General features: G+C 33.1%; 1 protein-coding gene across 2 annotated transcripts in view; it reads left to right on the top strand.

Moving 5' to 3' along the window:
• TDRD3 (tudor domain containing 3) overlaps nt 1-20,362 on the top strand; it is a 165,248-nt gene that overhangs the window by 46,557 nt on the left and 98,329 nt on the right. For both annotated transcript variants that reach the window (XM_032314337.1, XM_032314336.1), the window contains exons 2-3: nt 12,780-12,864; nt 18,565-18,630. In XM_032314337.1, coding sequence (XP_032170228.1) covers nt 12,780-12,864; nt 18,565-18,630 — 151 coding nt within the window. The remainder of the gene's footprint in view (nt 1-12,779; nt 12,865-18,564; nt 18,631-20,362) is intronic.

The raw sequence follows: 20,362 nt of genomic DNA, 5'->3' as shown, positions 1-20,362 counted from the left end.
ATGAAGGCATATATATATGCACCACTGTTTTGGCAAATAAGTCATTTATTTGTTTAATATTTACTTGATTTGATAGCATATTTAAGTGACTGCTCTTTTTATTTTAGGCCTCTTTCATTTTCATTTTGTTTTAATTTATGGAGGATTGTTATACTATTAGATGGTAAAATGTATGATTACATATACTACGAATGAGTAGGTATTTGCCATAATTGCTTATGATAATTGAAGTAGATTTTCATTTTTAAAGTTTTAAATAAAAGCCATTAAATAAATGTATTAATGGCATTTAAATAAATTATAAGTAAATTATAAAATGTCTAATTTTAAAATTAGTTATTACAACTGTAATTCTGTGCTAAAGAATTTTAAGATTATTACTCAACCAGCTATTTCTTGACAGCGTTTTAAATTTTGATGTAAATGGCAGATTGGACAAAAATGATGACAGTGTATTTTACATTGGAAATTCTGCTTTGGGCAGAAATAGTTGTGCAGTCTCATGGAGTAACTTAATTTCTTACTGTTATAAATTGTATATATTTATCTGTATGTAAAACTGGAAGATATCCACAAATTAAATATTGAAATTCCTTCCATCTTGCTGACACTTACCCTCTGTTCTCAGTGAACTTTCTAAATATGTTAGAAATATGGAGTTCAGGCTTCCTATAAAGAACCATACGGAAACACACACACATACCTCTGACTGTTAGTTGTAGCCATTGAGGAAATTCCCTTTGTTGTTTGTCAATTCTGTTTTTGTTTGCCAATTCTTATTCATTTTCTTTTTTCTAATAACCCAAAGACGTCTTTGAGTATCATGTTTTGAAAGTATTTCCCAGGATACTAAGATTATAGTGTTTAAGAAGGAAGAAAACAAGTATTTTATTTAGCATCTATATTAGCAAGCATATGCTAGGTTTTTGATTTCTGTCTCATTTATTCTTGAGCATAACTCTGCATATCAATATTTTCAGGATGACCTCAACGTTTTTTCCTTAGGAAAATAAACAGAGGTGCGGAAATTTAAATTGCCTAGAATTCCACTGTATTCAAGGGTGAGACTGAGATGAGCATCTAGTTCTGCTTTACTAAACAGATCGCACGATAATCTCTCCAAGCTTTTCATAAAAGTGCCTTCTAATTTTTGCTATAATATCTTATATTTTTAAATAACATTTCTTCTACAAACCTGAGTATGCAATCTCCGGTGATTAATCCGGGGATGCGCTTGGCATAGACTCTGCAGGAACTGATCCTCTCTTGCCATAGTCAGTGCACAGGGTGTAGGGCCTGAAGTGAGGCTTTCCACCTGATATATAGTTTTATAGCTGTCACCTTTGTGCTGAGGAAAAGATGACAGAAATATCAAATACTCTTGCATTTTAAAATATGAGTTACTCGAACACAATGTTAGCTCTGCTTCTGAATTAAAGTATGAAAATGTTGAATTAGGATATAAGTTATATAAGGATAAGGATATAAATTATAACCTCCAATGAAAGTAAAAATATATAGGCTTCATTTTATACTTTTTTTTTTTTAAGATTTTATTTATTTATTTGACAGAGAGAGCTCACAAGTATACTTTTTTTTTTAAGATTTTATTTATGTATTTGACAGACAGAGATTACAAGTAGGCAGAAAGGCAGTCAGAGAGAGGAGGAAGCAGGCTCCCCGCTGAGCAGAGTGCCCTGATGTAGGGTCGATCCCAGGACCCTGGGATCATGACCTGAGCTGAAGGCAGAGGCTTTAACCCACTGAGCCACCCAGGTGCCCCTATACTTTTAAATTTATGTGAAGGCTTGATTAGCAAAAATGAATAATAACGTAGATAGGTTCCCATTGCCACTATTCTTTGTAATATATCTGTTATGGAATTTCCTAGGAATTATTTACAAAGTTTTACTTGCTCAGATGGTAAAAAACTTTTATACTGAATAAGCATTCCAGGATTAATATCATCATAGGTTAGTTTATGTATAGGGAAAATATTTTAATATCTGGAAATGGGTTATAAAAAATAGAAGCTTGTAGTTTATTGTTACCTATCCTCTTACGGTTATTATCTTAAAATTGTCATGCTTATTTATTTTGATGTCAGAGAAAAGCAACTATTGAAATAATGTTGAAAATACTCTTTGTGACTACTCCACAGCAAAAAAGCCTTATTCTCTAATAATTTATGTGTACTTTTTATAAGTCTCTATTTTCAAAGGATGCACGTAGGAGACAATACAAGAGAAAATTACCTTTTGATATTGAATTTTTTTTCTTGAGGTGTCTCTTAAATGCTTGCTAAATGAGTTTGTTTTTAAACCCTGAGTGATCTTTATAGAAAATACAAATTTTAAAATTGTAATAGTGTATTTTATTTTCTTTGATATCTCTCCTACCCCTTAACAGCCGGTAAATGTCAAATCCTTTATTTGAAAGCTAGTTCAGTACATCTTTGGAGGTTTACCTTTCAGTAGTGGTGTGATATTTCACTTTGTGAAGCAAGGTTGTCACCTAGTGGTGTTTTCAAGTAGTACAGCCTTCAGATTTTGCTAATAAATCTTTAGTATTTTAAAGGGAAGTGCCTAACAAAAATAAACGTAGCTTTCAGTTTTTCAGAATTTAAAGTGTTTTTTTTTTTCTTTAAGATTTTATTTATTTATTTGACAGACACAGATCACAAGTAGGCAGAGAGGCAGGCAGAGAAAGAGGAGAAAGCAGGCTCTCCGCTGAGCAGAGAGACTCATGCAAGGCTCCATCCCAGGACCCTGAGACCATGACCTGAGCTGAAGGCAAAGGCTTAACCCACTGAACCACCCAGGCACCCTTTGAAGTGTTTTAAATTAGATATAACTTTTCAAAGGATTCTCCTTATAATTTTTTCTAATTTCCACCTTTCAGTGTTTAATGTTGGGTCAAAAAATTTTTGTCTGGCCACTGAAATATTTGAGGTAGGGTATTGATCATGGTGTATATCAGGGCTTTTCATAATGCTTCACATATCTAGAAGTTGTTTGTTTAGGGAAAAAAATGTTTCTCTAGCACTAAGTAAATTTTCTCTTTTAAATTTTTGCATAGTCATCCTCAGTTTTTGTGCCAGTTTATTTTATGAAAAAATTGCATTTAAAATATTAAGTATCTTTGATATCTTTGCTTTTGGTATTTCTATTTTGATAATGTAACAATTTGAAAAATTAATGTAGAAGAAATTAAAACAGATTTACTGAGATGTGAGTAAGTTTGTACATGTGGAAGAAATTTAATGTCATAGGTTAACCAAATGGAAATAGTGTACCTTTGTATGTGTAAAGAAACCATAAAAAGTGAAAACTGATAAAAATAATGTATTTCTGGATAAAATAAATTTTGTATTAAAAATAGTTTACTGCAGGGACGCCTGGGTGGCTCAGTTGGTTAAAAATAGTTTACTGCAGGTCATGATCCCAGGGTCCTGGGATCGAGCCCCACATGGGGCTCTTTGCTCAGTGGGGAGCCTGCTTCCCCCTCCCCCTCTGCCTGCCTCTCTGCCTACTTGTGATCTATCTCTCTCTCTGTCAAATAAATAAATAAAATCTTTTTAAAAAAATAGTTTACTGTATTGATTAAGATCAACAGTAAGTGATTGTACTTAGAAGTACTTTAAATAATATATAACTTTACTCATCTGATACATTCATACATAAACCATAGAGAAAATTAAATTTTAAGCTAGTGTTGATTCAGGTCCTTATTATAATTGTTGCAATAGAGATTCCAAGAATTCAGTAGTATTTATTTTGGCATAAGGTAGATGGCTACTTTACCTAAAGAAAGAAAGAAGATGATAGAATAGAGACTTGGTTATTAATGGAAACGCAATAAAAGACCTTTTTTTAGATTTTTATCTTTTGTGTATCATGGTTTGTCCTCTTATTTATCTTTAGTGTTTTGGTCCTCCTAATTATTGTGTTTTGGTCCTCCTAATTATTTGCTTAAAAGGGATTTGGACAAAGAATCCCATGGATTCATTCGGCTTACTGTGGCATATCAATTTGTGTTTTCTATTTTTTTTTTTTTGGTAACGTCTTTTTTTTCTTTTTTTAAAAGATTTTATTTATTTATTTGACGGATAGAGATCACAAGTAGGCAGAGAGGCAGGCAGAGAGAGAGGAGGAAGCAGGCTCCCCGCTGAGCAGAGAGCCCGATGAAGATGTGGGGCTCGAACCCAGGACCCTGGGATCATGACCTGAGCCGAAGGCAGAGGCTTTTACTCACTGAGCCACCCAGGTGCCCCATCAATTTGTGTTTTCAAAAATGATTTTTTTGGGGCACCTGGGTGGCTCAGTGGGTTAAGCCTCTGCCTTCGGCTCAGGTCATGGTCTCAGGGTCCTGGGATCAAGCCCCGCATTGGGCTCTCGGCTCAGCGGGGAGCCTGCTTCCCCTTCTCTCTCTGCCTACCTTTCTGCCTACTTATGATCTCTCTCTCTCTATCAAATAAATAATAAATAAAAAATTTTAAAAATAATATTTTTACCCCAGTGTATCTATAAACTATCTTGAATATATTAATTTCATCTGTTCCAAGTGTTCTGAAGCAAATTTTTTATTAGCTTTGTTATCTTACTAATCTTGTTATTCAACATGGTTAAATATTGGCATACTTCAGAGATATTGTGGGTTTGGTTTTATATCACCACAGTAAAACAAATATCGCAATAAAGCAAGTAAAATTAATTTTTTGGGTTCCCAGTGCATATAAAAGTTGTCTTCACTGGGCGCCTGGGTGGCTCAGTGGGTTAAGCCGCTGCCTTCGGCTCAGGTCATGATCTCGGGGTCCTGGGATCGAGTCCCGCATCGGGCTCTCTGCTCGGCGGGGAGCCTGCTTCCCTCTCTCTCTCTCTCTGCCTGCCTCTCCATCTACTTGTGATTTCTCTCTGTCAAATAAATAAATAAAATCTTTAAAAAAAAAAAAAAAGTTGTCTTCACTATAATCATCTTCACAGTGTCTTTACCAGGAACAGATTCCATCTCAAGAAACCACTTTATTTGCTCACTGATAAGAATCAAGCCTTCATCTGTTCAAGTTTTATCATGAGATTGCATCAATTCAGTCCCATCTTCGGGCTCTACTTCTAATTCTGCTTTTCTTGCTATTGCTACCACATCTGCAGTTACTTCTTGCACTGAAGTCTTGAACCCCTCAAAGTCATCCAAGAGGGTTGGAATCAACCTCTTCCATACTCTTGTGAATGTTAGTATTTTGACCTGTTCCATGAATCAGGAATGTTCTTAATGGCATCTAGAATGGGGCATCCTTTCCAGAAGGTCTTCAGTTTACTTTGCCAAAATCCAACAGAGGAATCACTATGTATAGCAGCTATAGCTTTGCAAAGTATATTCCTTTTTCCTTTTTTTTTTTTTTCAAATATATTTCTTAAATAACAAACTTGAAAGTCTAAATTATTCCTTGACTGCAGACTGGATTGAGAATAGATGTTGTATTAGCAGGCATGAAAACAACATTAATCTTGTTGTACATCTCCATCAAAGATCTTAGGTGACCAGGTGTGTTGTCAATTAGTAGTAATTTGAAAGGAATCTTTTTTACTGAGCAGAAAGTTTCAACACTGGGCTGAAAATATTCAGTAAACCATGTTGTAAAAGGATGTGCTGTCATCTAGATTTTGTGGTTTTATTTGTAGAACATAGGCATAGTAGATTTACTGTAATTCTTAAGGGCCATAGGATTTTCAGAACAGTAAATGAGCATTGGCTACATGTTAAAATCACCAGCTGTATTATTGGCCCCTAAAAAGAGAGCCAGCCTATTTATTCCTTGAACCTTTGAAGCCAGCCATGGACTTCTCCTCTCTAGCTATGGAAGTCCTAGATGGCATCTTCTTCGAGTAGAAGTGTGTTTCATCTATATTGAAAATCTATTGCTTGGTGTAGCCACCTTCATTAATGATTTTAGCTAGATCTTCTGGATCACTTGTTGCATCTTCTCCGTTAGTACTTGCTGCTTCCCCTTGCACTTTAATGTTACAGAGACAGCTTTTTTTCCTTAAACCTCATGAACCAACCATTCATTGCTAGTTCAAACTAATTCTGCAGCTTTTCATCTCTCTCAGTCTTCATAGAACTGAAGAGAGTTTGGGGCTTGCTCTGGATTAGGCTTTGGCTTAAGAGAACGTTGTGACTGATTTGATCTTCTATCCAAACATTAAAACTTTCTCCATATCAGCAATAAGGCTGTGTCACTTTCTTATCATTTGTGTGTTCATTGGAATACTGCTTTTAATTTCCTTTAATAACTGTTTCTTTAAATTTACAACTCAGCTAACTGGTGCAGTGACCTAGCTTTCAGCCTGTTTCAGCTTTCTACATGCCTTCCCCACTAAGTTTAACCATGTTTAGCTTTTGATTTAAAGTGAGAGATAGGTGGCTCTTCCTTTCGCTTGAACACTCAGAGGCCAATATAAGGTTATTAATAGGCTTAATTTCAGTAGTGTATCTCAGAGAATAGGAAGGCCCAAGGAGAAGGGAGAGAGACGAGAGAGCAATGGTTGGTGGAGCCATCAGAAAATACACATTTATCAATTAAGTTCACCTTCTTATATGGGTGTGGTTCATGGCACCCCAAAGCAGTTATAATAGTAACATCAAAGATCATCATCACAGATCACCATCACAAATATGATAATGATGAAAACGTTTGTAATATTGGAACATCTGGGTGGCTCAGTCAGTTAAGCAGTTGCCTTCGGTTCAGATCATGATCCTGGCATCCTGGGATCCAGACCCGTGTCAGGCTCACTGCTCAGCAGGGAGTCTGCTTCTTCCTCTCCCTCTGCCCCTCCTCCAGCTTGTGCTCTCTCTCTCTCTCTTTTGCTCACTCACTCTGTCTCTCAAATAAATAAATAAAATATTATTTTAAAAAAGTTTAATGTGAGAATGTGAGTGTAACAACAGATATGAAGTGCACAAATGCTATTGGAAAAAATGATACCAATAGACTTACTCAACACAGGGTTGCCACAAACCTTCGATTTGTAAAAAGTACAATATCTGCAAAGCACAGTACAGCAAAGTACAGTAAAACAAGGTATGCCTGAATTATATTTTCCCAAATTATATTCACAAATAGGTATTTATAAGTCATTTTCTCCTGCCTTAGAGGAGGAAATTAGCAAGTTATTATTTCATTGTCTCTGGGGTATAAGAATAATAGCAAGAACTGAATTTTTGGCAAGAATGTTACAGTCCACTTACACAATGGGAATGGAAACAGGATAGGCAGAGAGAATAGAGAGTTCTTTATTCAGGCAATTTTGTAAAATGTTTTTTAATGTGTTGAGGGGGCACCTGGCTGCCTTAATTGGTAGAGCATGCAACTTTTGATCTTGGGGTTGTGAATTCAAACCCCATGTTGGGAGTAGAGTTTACTTAAAAAATATATATATATATATATATATTTTCTAATGTTTTGAGAATTTGCAGTAGGTTGTCAACTTCAATATTTGACGGGACCAAAGATACCTTTGAATTTAACTGATTTTTTAAAAAATTATTGCATATTTTATCCTCTTCTTTCCTCATATGAGCTTATGTAATTGGAAGTTAATTATCTTTATTTTCTTTGTGTTTAAACAAGAATTCATTTGTTAAAATTCCCATTTTGATATTTAGATTACATATTTGGTCCAATAATCTCAATGTGGTAGCAAATAATCATATATAGATCAAATACCACTAAAACCATACAAGGCCATTTGATTTGGGTTTTATTTAGAGATAGTTAAGGCTACTGTGTAAGTTTTTGTCCAGATATGTCCATTATTTTTTTATTTTGTTCTGTCCATTTGGGAAGAATGTTTTCATTCTTAGTTTTCTCATTGGCATTTTAAAAAATTTTTCTTGTATCATCAACTTAATTTGTATGTGCAGTAATAGATACTGTCTTTCATTACTTTAGGAATTCAGGTCTTAGTTCAAACTGCTTGAATGGATGAGGTGGATGGAGGGGAAGAAAACTAATGTTTGCTTTCCAAAAGTCATACAAAGTGATCCAAGTCAGCCATGAATATTACGTCATTTGAGAGACACTTTGGTATAAACTTGCATGAGAAAGATAGACAAAATATACAGGAACAAATAAGCAGATAATTTTAATAAACTACTCTGATTAGTAAGTACAAAGTAACAGTGTATGTTCCACATGCAGGCTGAACTCTGTTTTGTTTGGCATATATATTGCTTTACAAAAAACTAAAAGCTAAAAATGAGAAGCTCTAATACTAACTGCTTTACCTGTCCTCCTATGGAGAGTCAACTAGAGGCAAGTTAAGGCTGTTCTCTGTAGATGAGGCACGTAGCCTTCAGTTGTCCTTGTCCTCCACATTCTGTGCCCATCATAGCCAGGGAATAAGTTAGGCTCAAGGATTTTACCTGCTTCAGAGGAATGAATGAAAGGGAAATTGGCTGTCTTTTTCCCTTATTGGTAATGAGGTGTTAATGGTGATCCACTATCTCAATCAAATAAATGAGATTAAAATAATTATATTTGTTTTATCACAGTTTTCTATCAGTTGAGATTCTTGAATTGTAGTTTGGGCATGGTTGGTTTTTGTTTGTTTGTTTGTTTGTTTTATGCCAGGTGACTTTTGAACATGAAATGAAGATGGTTCTGGTAGTAGTGCTTAGGCTGTGTGTGACCCTTCTCATTGAATATATATTTGTTATTTGTAATAGGAAATCCTTCTCCCCCAAATTGGTGGATAATAATTTTGAAGCTTTCACTTCTAAAGTGAAAAGTGTTGCTCAGGATTACAAATTAAGTGACTCTGAGTAAGATGGAATTTATATACCTTCTATTTATGAAAAAAAGGAAGAAGTTTCTAAAATCTCTTTTTAATTTGAGCACTTATTAAACTGTGACTTAAAATGACATTCTTTGAACTTAAAATTAGTGAGAAATGTTAGTCTGTTCTGTATCATGAAGAAATTTAGCCCTTAGTGCCTTGCATGTCAATAAAATGTATTTCAATGTATTTTTAGTACAGAATAGTAATGAATGATTTTATAACATCACTGTTCCAAAATCTCCACTAGAATGGAAAAATATGTGCTTTTGCTGTTTTAGTAAACAAGAGCTCTCTGGGGTTTGTTTCTTCTTTAAGGTCTGTACGCCCTTGGGTTTTATGTGCTCTGAGATGGTACATGGGAACTGCTTATAATTCTCTTCCCTCCGGGTCCGTCGTGCAGATGTGTACAGGGATTGGATCTGGCACACTTGCTCTAATTTTTCAATTCTTGTCTTTCTCCGAATTTCTTACATTAAGACTACTGAATTTTGTGTTTTGTTCTTTCAGTTATTGCATTACTGTCATGCAAGTTGAAGCCAATTTGGGAATTTGACTTTTATTAGTATTAGTTTTTATTTGTTTTATTCATTGATAGTGTTGGAGTTTTAAATGTTTATAAAAACAAGATGAATTTGTAAGTCTCAAGTTATGGTTAATTTAGACTCAGCCCTTCAGTGGAAATGGTACAGTATCTACAGAAGGATCACCAAGATGTTACTGGGGAGAGCTATGACTAAGTCTACTGTTCCTTGATAGGAGTATAGCTGTAAGGCTCAAATTCTTTGATTTTTCAAAATATGAAGGGCGAGTAAGAGAGACTTGTAAGATGTGGAAATTGAGACTGAGCCACATTTTAAAATTTGTTATATTCAGGAGGCATTTAATAGGCATTATTTGAAAGAAATCACATGATAGTTGACTTACACATGTATAAAGTCAAATTTCTCCTTCTTTATGGCTTCTATCCTTACAATTTTAGAGTTTTCCTTTTTATATTATGTAGGGATAGTATTTTTATGTTTTTATAATTTTTTAATCTCTAATTATTAGTATTCTCTGATCTTTTACTATGAAACTAGACTTTTTTTTTTTTAAGATTGATTTATTTATTTGAGGGAGAAAGAGAGCACTCGGGGGCAAGGGGCAGAGGAAGAGGGAGAGAATATTTTAAGCAGACTTAGTGCTGAGCATGGAGCCAGATGTGGGCTCGATCTAATGATCATGAGATCAAGACCTGTGCCATGCAGATGCCCCTAGATATATTCTTCTTTGATATATTGTGGAGTTCACTGATTGAGTTTGCCTAGTTGTCCCTTTTTGTGTGTTTGGTAAAATTGTCTAGTGGACCAGGGAATTGATTTGTACAGATACTGGCTTACATTTGTGAAAAGATCTTTTTTCTTACTTTAGCAGTTGTAGTTGGTAAATAAGAATTGTATGTTGTAATGAAAAGACTGGTGAACTGGGAGTCAGTGGGCATTCTTGTTTTAACTCTGTATCACTTAATTTTCTATTTTGGGGAAGTTCCGTTAACATCTTTGGGCCTTCTTTTCCTTATCTGTAGAACTGAAGAGGTAAATTTTGATTATTTTATTTTATTTTTTTAAGATTTTATTTATTTATTTGACAGAGATCACAAGTAGGCAGAGAGGCAGGCAGAGAGAGAGGAGAAGGCAAGCAGGCTTCCTGCTGAGCAGAGAGCCTGATGTGGGACTCTATCCCAGGACCCTGGGATCATGACCTAAGCCGAAGGCAGAGGCTTTAACCACTGAGCCACCCAGGTGCCCCAAGTTTTGATTATTTTAAAGATTTATTCCAGATCATCTCACTTCCTATGACCTTTTAAATTCTAAAGGTATACCTTTCTAGAAAAACAAAGTATTTTATTAGTCATTGCATATTATTTCCACATTGTGTAGGAATTTTGAAAGTTGTGTTTTTGTAATTACTCAATCAGCATATCTGATCAATCACCATATCTCATTGTATACTGTTGCTTTCTATAATCCATCTCAATCTATACTCATCTCTCATTTCTTTCCCATTTTCCAACCAGAATATTATAGGTTATTATCACTAGAATCTATTTTACTCTTCTTACTTTTATGTTGTTGCTTATATTATTCCCTTTTGTGCATTCTTTCCCATCCCCTAGCTGCTTTGAGCCCCTGTAATGTTTCATTTATAATATTTTGGCCTTGCATGTTTATATATTTATTGTGTTGTGCTGCTTATGAGGCAGTGAACTCCTTGAAGGCAGGTGTTTAATTTACATCATTTTACTAATCTTATTACTGACTCACATACTACTTTTCACAGAAATAAGGACTTAATGTTTCTAAAACTGAATTTGTAAGATGATTAATGACATACAGTCAGTGGGTAGGCCCAATGAAAATTTACCAACATAGTAAGGAAATTAACAGCCATTTTGAATTAAAGCAGTGTTTCAACCATCTATGCTGACTATAGACATTTGTATTCCCTGATCACTTGTGTACTATGATATTACTTTCTCCTCTGCATTCATTCTTACTGATTTATGTACATACTTAACACTTCTGTTTTTCCTCTGTAACCTGGTTAACTACTTGCCTTCTTTCATCATTGTAGTTTAGTACTGCCATGGTCTTAAACGCAGTACTATATAATTGTTTTAATACATTCTTGTTTTGATATTTATACTTTTATCTCCTTGGTCTTGTTCTAGGCTTATCAACTTTAATCTCTTGTTCTTTTGCATTCTTCAATTTACATTTCTTTTCACTTGCTCCTTCATTTTTGTAAAATTATTCAGTCTGTGTTCCTTAAAGACTTGTTGGTCATTGTCTCCAGGTAGAGTTTACATTGATATGTGTCTTAGAATCACTCCAATGTTGGGTATTGGTGGTTGAATTGCTGGCTCTCAAGAAAGAGCTTGCTGTCAGATTAACACTCCTGTATCTTTTCAGTGGGAGAATGTCTGCAGTGGCAATGTTGGCACCAGCCCTTTTGTTAAAGTGGTTGATACTGATTATAAAAGACGTGAGATGGGTGGTGCCTGGCTGACTTGGTTGGTAGAGTGTGCGACTCTTGAGCCCCATGTTGAGTATAGAGATTACTTAAAAATAAAATCTTAAAGTAAAAGATGTGAGATGTTAATGGGCATTTGTACAGGTGGATTTTGGGGGAGATAATACCTAAATTCTAGAATTTATCAAAGAATTTTAAAATGCCTGCATTAAGCATGAATGAATGGGTAGAAATGATTCTCTCTCTGGAATCAATAATCTTTTTACTCTTGAGTTAATTATTGTCTGTAACAGATGTGATACTGGTTTAGACTGAATAAAAGATCAAAACGCAATAAGACAATGAGTAAAAAAACTGAAAAGAGAACAGGAAAAGTAAAAGGTATAAGCTAAAAAGTTTCCTATCTTTGTGCCACTTCAAGTCAATAATATTTACTAAATCTTTCTCAGGAATGTAATGTCCAGGAAAGGGAACCTGAGAAGATAATTTAAGAAAGTAGCAGACAGAGGAAATTGTCATGGATTAAGTTTAAATCTGTTATTTTTAGTTCTATTTTTATAGCACATCTCTAGTCTCTAAGAACTTCTGTATTAACACATATTTAAGACAGATAACTATATTTGCATAATAGGAGTAGCTCATACATTCATTAAGAAGTATTTTGATATTTAAATGGCTTTTCTCAGAAAGCGTATAGATAATTTTATTGATACAGCATCCCTTTAAGGATACGAAAGAGGGGAAATATGTGTTACCCATTTGTTCTATCAGAGATGGTAAATAAATGGAATATCCAGAGCTCCTTCCTTAATATTTATGGTAAAGATCTTTATAGTATGGAACAAAATTGCATGTTGATTTAAGAATATAATTTGGTTAATTTTGATTTTAGGAAATATTAAGTCATTTATTTTATTTTAACAGGTATCTTTCAGATGAAGGCATTGAAGCTTGCACAAGTTCTCCTGACAAAGTCAATATAAATGACATCATCCTGATTGCTCTCAATGTAGGTTTTATTTATTAACTTGTAAACATTTTAAATCTAGAAGCTTTCATGAAAAATGTCTTACAGAATAATCTGGATTTTAAGAAAAGTATATGGAGGACATCTTTTGGTTTTACTGTGTATTTTAAGTTGCAGTGATGTTTGTTGAATTCAGTAATCTCATATCAACCCAATTTTTAGAAATTTATGTTTCTTATAACAACTGTTATATAGAATCCGATAAGAAAGGAAAGAAATGCAGTTAAGATTCCCATTTCCCTCCAGTGATCAGAGACTTTCATAACATTTACAGTAGATATATAATAGCAGAAACTACTATTTATATTTATTAAAATAAATTATTTTATTAACATAGGAACTCCAGGTAGGTTATAGCTTTTTGACAGTTGTATTTTTTGTTCCAAAATAACTTATCCTGTGGATAAAAGTAATGTATATTGTAGAACAGTTCAGAAAACAAAAGTAAAATAAGAAAATTAAGGCTATCCGTAATTACAGTTATGTTGTATATATATTTCTTTTCAATCTCCTCCTTCTACCTATTTCTATAGCTGTATCTTTTCCATAATTGGGATTGGCCTTTGGATTTTTTTGAAGAGTTATAAAAATTGTTTGAAATTTAGGTGTAAGTAAATGAATATTCTTTTTTTCATCTTTCCAGTTATGCCATTGGGAGCATTTTCAAATTATCTTTATAATAACAGTCTATTAAATGTATAATTTAATCTATTAAATTAAATTTATACATTGTGATAAATAGTCAACAAAATTCATAAGAGAATTACTTACTATCTTATTCATAAGAAAATGACAGATCCACCATATCACTGCAACACAGGTATAATGTGAAGCAGAAATGTCAGCAACTGAAAACATTTAAAATATGAATAAATAGGGCGCCTGGGTGGCTCAGTGGGTTAAGCCACTGCCTTCAGCTCAGGTCATGATCTCAGGGTCCTGGGATCGAGTCCAGTATCGGGCTCTCTGCTCAGCAGGGAGCCTGCTTCCCTCTCTCTCTCTCTGCCTGCCTCTCCGTCTACTTGTGATTTCTCTCTGTCAAATAAATAAATAAAATCTTAAAAAAAATAAATAAAATATGAAAAAATATATAACTGTTTATAACTTTTTATGTTAATTTATATCAATTAAATGGACTTACACAGATAAAATTTATGTTTTGAATTCTGTCATTTTTTTCAGCTTCTTTGAATTTTATTCAATAAAACTAATAAGGTCATTTTTTGTTTCTGAGCTAAGAATGTAGGTTTTTAATAAAAGAATAAAAAATTTTAAAGTGAGATTTAGAGGGGCACCTGGGTGGCTCAGTGGATTAAGCCTCTGCCTTCAGTTTGGGTTATGATCTCAGGGTTCTGGGATTGAGCCCTGCATCCTGGGCTCTCTGCTCAGCAGGGAGTCTACTTCCCACTCTGTCTCTGCCTGCATCTCTGCCTACTTGTGATCTCTGTCCATCAAGTAAATAAAATAAAAATCTTTTAAAAAAGTAAACTTTAGAAATTATGCATGTTGTCTATGATTACAAATGAAAATATTCCGTATACACTTTAACTTTTTTTTACTTGTACCCTAATAAGTGAGTTCTACTTTTAAAAAATATTGAAAGAACTCTATTAATTAAAGAAAAATTCTAAAGATGATGAAGTATTTTTGACAGTCTTCTCTTCCTTTCCTTTTTTTTTTTTTTGCTCTTCTTTTTCTTATTTACGAGCTTAGGTAAATAGCAATGATCTCCTATAATCGGATGTGAAACTATAAATAAAGTAAATCAAGATGAAGTATTTGTCCTATGTATATAAAAAGTACATGATGACCATTATTTTATGAATTAATTTGTCTGCATAATTTTCTCTGAAATATATGGTTGAATATGCCAATCCAAGATTTCATGCCATACAATAGGAAAAAGAATTACCTTTAATTATGATGAAGTCTACACCAGACAATTTACCTTTCAAGCTTATGACCTTTAAATAAAGACAGGCATTTATAGTATTTCTGTTGAAGTTTTTTCAGCTTTTGAAAGATTAGGGGCTATTAGTCACTAGTTAAAAAAGAGTTGTATTATTGATTCTTATTATATATAACTTATTACATTTTGGGAGAATAATCCATTCATAAGCTTTCTTATGTCCCCCTCCTCCCATTCGGGACACACTGAGCTTGTTCCTTTATCTAGCAATGAAAATGAAATAATATATGTATAGGTTTTCCACGCTACTCAAAAGTAGAACATTCCTGGGGCATGTGGGTGGCTTAGTCAGTTGAACATCTGACTCTTTGAGTTCCACGCTGGGTGTGGAACCTGCCTAAGAGTCTCTTTCTCCATCTTCTATCCCTCCACCCCGACCCCTCCAGCTCATGTGTGTGCTTCTCTCTCTCTCAAAAAAAAAAAAAGTAAAATTAAAAAAATTAAATAGGACATTCGGGCAAAACTTTTTGTAAGCCAAAATGGTGTAGAATGAAGTAATTACCATTAATTTATATGGAAAGATTTTAGAGCATTCCCAGACCCAAAAAGTAACCTCTCAGGTTTTTCTGTTACCTTAGGGCATATCTTGCTAAAGGATACACAAAAATAAATCAAGAGAAAGCACAGATGCCCAGAACACAGTTCAAAACTCTTGCAGTTTGATGCTGAGATGCTGAGTATAGTTCCTGGGGAAGAAGCTTGGTAGTGCCCCTCTTGCTGTTTGGGGTGCATTCTGTTTCTATAAATGCTCAGCATAATAACAGCCACTGAACACTTTTTTTGCTTTTCACCTTTGCCTATAAAATGAAAATCTTTGAATTTCTTTCATTTAGCAAAAACTCGTGTAGGTCTTTTGTAAAAGCAAAGTGGCATAAAGTGAACTTTTGAAAAGCAAGGGTAACTGTACAGTGTTTCTGCCCAGGGAGGTCCACTAGGGACTAGCACCCAGTGCATTTATTGGTCTGCTTATAGAGACACTCTCTGCCTAAATGAACAGTTGTAAGACTCCTCCCCCTCAAAAAGCAGGTGTTCACCGTAAATCACATTGTTCGTATAAATAGTCTAGGCAGTGAACCACATTTTCAGTTAGGAAATGTTCAAGTGCAAGTTCCCACATGCCAGCCTAGAGCCAACCTTGTAAAAGTAAGCCCTTCTAAAAAGAGCAGCCTCAGAGCTGCTGTATAACTCATTTCTGTATAGATTTTTATGTTGAAAGGAGGGTTCTTAATTTTTTGCTCTGTAGAATGGGGAGTAAAAATACTACGAAATGACGTTAAAATCCAGCATGTAGTTTTGGGCTTAAATACCTGAATTATTCACAAGTAAATTAAGTGATAGCTCAGTCTTAAATTACTGAATACTATGTATTAGTAAAAATTTAAAAACAGATTTTCAAAAATTTCTTTTAAGATTCTGCGTAATATGAAATGACTTGCCAAATAGATATTCCATTGAACTTACTTGAGTAAATAGTCAGGAATCTTTTGTATGTGTGTACAAGTGCATATGTTGTTATAGATTAAATATTTCTCCTGCGTAATTTTTTTATGTCCAATATAAATGCATTTTTGGACACAGTTTTACTAGTGATCCTCATATAATGGCATCTGAAGCATGAAATTGCCTTTGGAGTACTTATACATTGATTTTGATTTTAGGATGTTTAAAGATTTGGTAGGTCATTTTCATCTTGCTTAAAGAATAATGAAATAATATTCATTATATATGTGTTTAGCACTTTAAAAGTTATATAAACTTTGAATATAATGTCTCCCTTTAGCCTGATAACAACTTTATGGATAAACTTGGTGATATTTTTTCCATTTTATAGAGGAATAAATTAGCTGGATTTAGAGAATTTGTGGCAGTGTCCATGGTCCTATTAGTTAATTACAGTTTGTAATGATTCAGAGTTTAGGATTTTAACCTAGTGTTTATTTCAACTTTATATTGGTGCCTCATTTTGGTTTAAATTAAATTTCATAATTATTGCTAAAAACCAGAAATGAGAAACCATGGTATATCATAAAATTTGTAAGTGTTCTGTTTTGCATACATATTTAAATATTTGAGCCTTTGAGTGACTTCAAAATGATGCCTGTATTATTATGAACTGTTAGTTGTGTTACTAACTTAATGATTATTCATGTTCAGATAACAAAATGTACATATCTTATATTAACAAATAAACATGATAGTTAACATTCATTAAGTGTTTACTCTTTGCAATTCGTTGTACCAAGTACTTCATGTATAATTAACATTAGGAATAAAACAATCCTAATATATGGAAGGTTAGTATAAGAAAATATTTTTTTCCCATTGCTGCTCAGTATTTTCAAAGTGAAAAGGTATGCTTATAATTCTTTCACTCTGTTACTGGATAGAGGCTGCAAAGATGATAAAGCTAACATATTGTTACACAAGTGTTTTGGATTTGGGGCTTAGTTTGTCTGGCAGCTCCACTTGGTGAGTTTTAGCTTAGGAGTGACCCTTGCTTTACATTGAGAATTAAAATATGAATTATGGTAGTAAAAGACTGGAAAGATCTGTGGGGATTGTGTAATTTATATGCTCATTTCTTAAGCTGACCACATACTGATATTTAAAATAAGAGGACATTCTGTTTTTGTAGGTGATGAAAGAAGACTATCCGACTTCTCTCCATGTCTTCATTTTATGTCACAGTAATTTTAATCATCTAGTGTTTTCCCCCTAAGTCTAACATGAATTTCTGCCTTACAGTTTTTGTGATTAAATGCACTCTAAGTCTATTTTCTTTTATTCTGCTCTGAAGAAGATGAAGAGCTCTTGTTATATTTTAAAGAAGAACAGAACAATATAAATTCAGTTATCAGTCTAACCTCACACTCTGTCATCAAGATAATTTCTTAGCTTAAATAATTAGGCCTTCTTCATGAGTATTGATTTTCCTCTGAGCAAGTTTCTTATTGTTCCTTCAGTTTTTACTTCCTAAAGAGGACAATATCCTTAAAAGTTTTGCTTTTTTGTAAATTATATAGTTGAAGTTTTGTTTTTATATCAGAAATGCTGTAATTTTGTTTGTTAGTTCTTATGTTTTCATTTTTGTTTTGCTCTGGTTTGCACTTTCATATACTTAGTCATTTGTTCACTAACTTCGACTTCTGTAATTTGTTTAAGCAAATAATATGGATTTTTACTATAGTAAAGTCTTCTATTCTTGCTTTTGCAGTGGTGTTGTTCCCTGGGATATTTGTATGTTATGTAGCTTTGTAATAGGTATCACAGCCAAAAGAATAATGTTTTCATGACTCTTCATATGAGTGTTATGTAGGATCCAGTTATCAAAAATATATTCTGTTTATATACTTAAAGTAGGCAGTTGGCTTGGGGTTGGGACATTATTTTTTTTAGTAAGACTACAGTAATATAAAATCAAGTATTAGGTTTTAATAGAGACTATTTAGTAAGTTGTTGAAAGGAATATAACCAGAACTAAGGCCTTAAACATTACTGTTCAACTTACCGATGTACTTTCAATAACATATGTATGGTACTATGTTACTTGAAAAGATCGATTGTATGTATAGATCTCATAATCAGCTAAAAGATACTGATTTAAATTTTATTCTACAGGTGTTAATAAATTTCATCTTTTGTTTATGAGTAAGATTAGATTTAGATTTACTTTTCTCTATAATTATATTTTAATGATAATATTTTTATTTTAGACAGACTTAAGAACAATTGGCAAGAAATTCCTCCCCAGTGACATCAATGGTGGAAAGGTAGAAAAGGTAAAGAAAAACATTAACTTCCTAAATTATGCTAACTGCAATAAATATGAACATTTACTAAATTATTGGAATTATATTTTGTCAGTAAAGAGTGCAACTGCAAAATATTTTAGAATTAACTAGGTCACAGAGATATCCTAGTGACTTTCTGTACAAATGGAAAATTATTGACTTGAAGTTTTAAACTTTTGGTGACTTTAAAACATTTTTTAAAAAACCTGTCAGTTTTAGGAATTATAAACTCATTAATGTGAGACTTAGCAAATATTGCTAGAATACAGGACAAGGACCTTTTTGTACCTTTTAATTTTAGTTACCTATTTCCATGTTTATTTAATGAACTTATTTTATAAAATTGTAAGATTGTGAGAGGATATTAAGAGCAGTTCATCAAAGCTGTGCGTTTGGTTATTGCTTCCATTTTGTACCACATATATTTATTAGTACATAATATACATAATGTATGTATTTTATATGTCATATAGATTCAATAATTTCATATATATATATATATTCATATTGTGAATTGTGCAGTGATCTTTTTAAAATCCAGGGATACAGTTTTTAGATACCAACTACTTAGTCTTTTACTTCTTTTTTACCTATATTTCTTCTTTTATTTGAAAATACATGTGAATTGTGTCAGCCAAGAATCTTATGTGCTATTGGTCACTTTTTGAACTATTAAAGAACGTCATTATCTATAAATAAATACTTTCAGTGTGTATGTTTTGTGTTTGGATAAATATTCTTATGGTAAAGAATTTATAAATAATAATTTAAATATTTTTAAATTTTAAATATTTTATATTAAAATATTTTTATATTTTATAAACTTATAAAATATAAATATAAATTTATAATTTATAAAATATTAATATTTTATTTTAAATATTTTAAATTTTAAATAATTTAAATAATAATTTAAAAATATCTAACACTTAGGTATTAGATAATTGTGAAAGGTATATAGTGTAAAAAAGTTTCACACATTTTCTAAGTATTAATCTGTTTATATAAATGATGGTAATCATTTTGCTGGAAAGAGCCATATGAGAATTCTAATCTACTCTCATTTTTTAGACAGATACTCAGAGAAGAGGTTCTATAAACTCCTCAGTAATTCATTTTAATATTTAACAACACTCTGTGTCAGCAAACTTTAATTTTATTTTAATCTAAATTTCTTATGCTACAACTTAAAGTTCGTAATGTCTTCTTGATCTTCCCTCAGGGGGAATGGAGAACATCTGCTTACTTTCTCTTGAGAATAATTCTTCATATATTTGAGGACTTGTAAATGTCTTTGCCACAAGTTTCTTTTGCTAAAGCTACTTATCTTGATTCCTTTGTTTATTCTGTCTTGAATTTTCCATTCAACTTCATTGTTCTCAGAGTTCTCTCCAGTTTCCATACATCTCTTTTTTTGTTGTGGTTTTCAGTTGGTTCAGTGGTTTTGGTTGTGAAGTTTTCAGACTTCATCATATACCAGAATGACCATGAAACTTGGATAAAACACAGATGACCAGCCCCTCCCCTCTACCCCCGGATTCCCCTGGTTTCTGATTCCATTGAGTTAGGATAGAGCCTGAGAATCTGTATTTTGGACAAGTTTCCATGGGATGTTGATTCTGGTGGTCTGGGAAGCGTACCTAGCAAGTTTCTAGACTACAGAATCCCAGATTAGGCAGCAATCTTGGAGAAGTCTGATGAGTACAACTGTTCTTTTCAG

Source organism: Mustela erminea, chromosome 15, assembly GCF_009829155.1.
Source record: "Mustela erminea isolate mMusErm1 chromosome 15, mMusErm1.Pri, whole genome shotgun sequence".
Classification (NCBI taxonomy): domain Eukaryota; kingdom Metazoa; phylum Chordata; class Mammalia; order Carnivora; family Mustelidae; genus Mustela; species Mustela erminea.
This window is presented reverse-complemented; position numbering and strand designations above follow the sequence as displayed.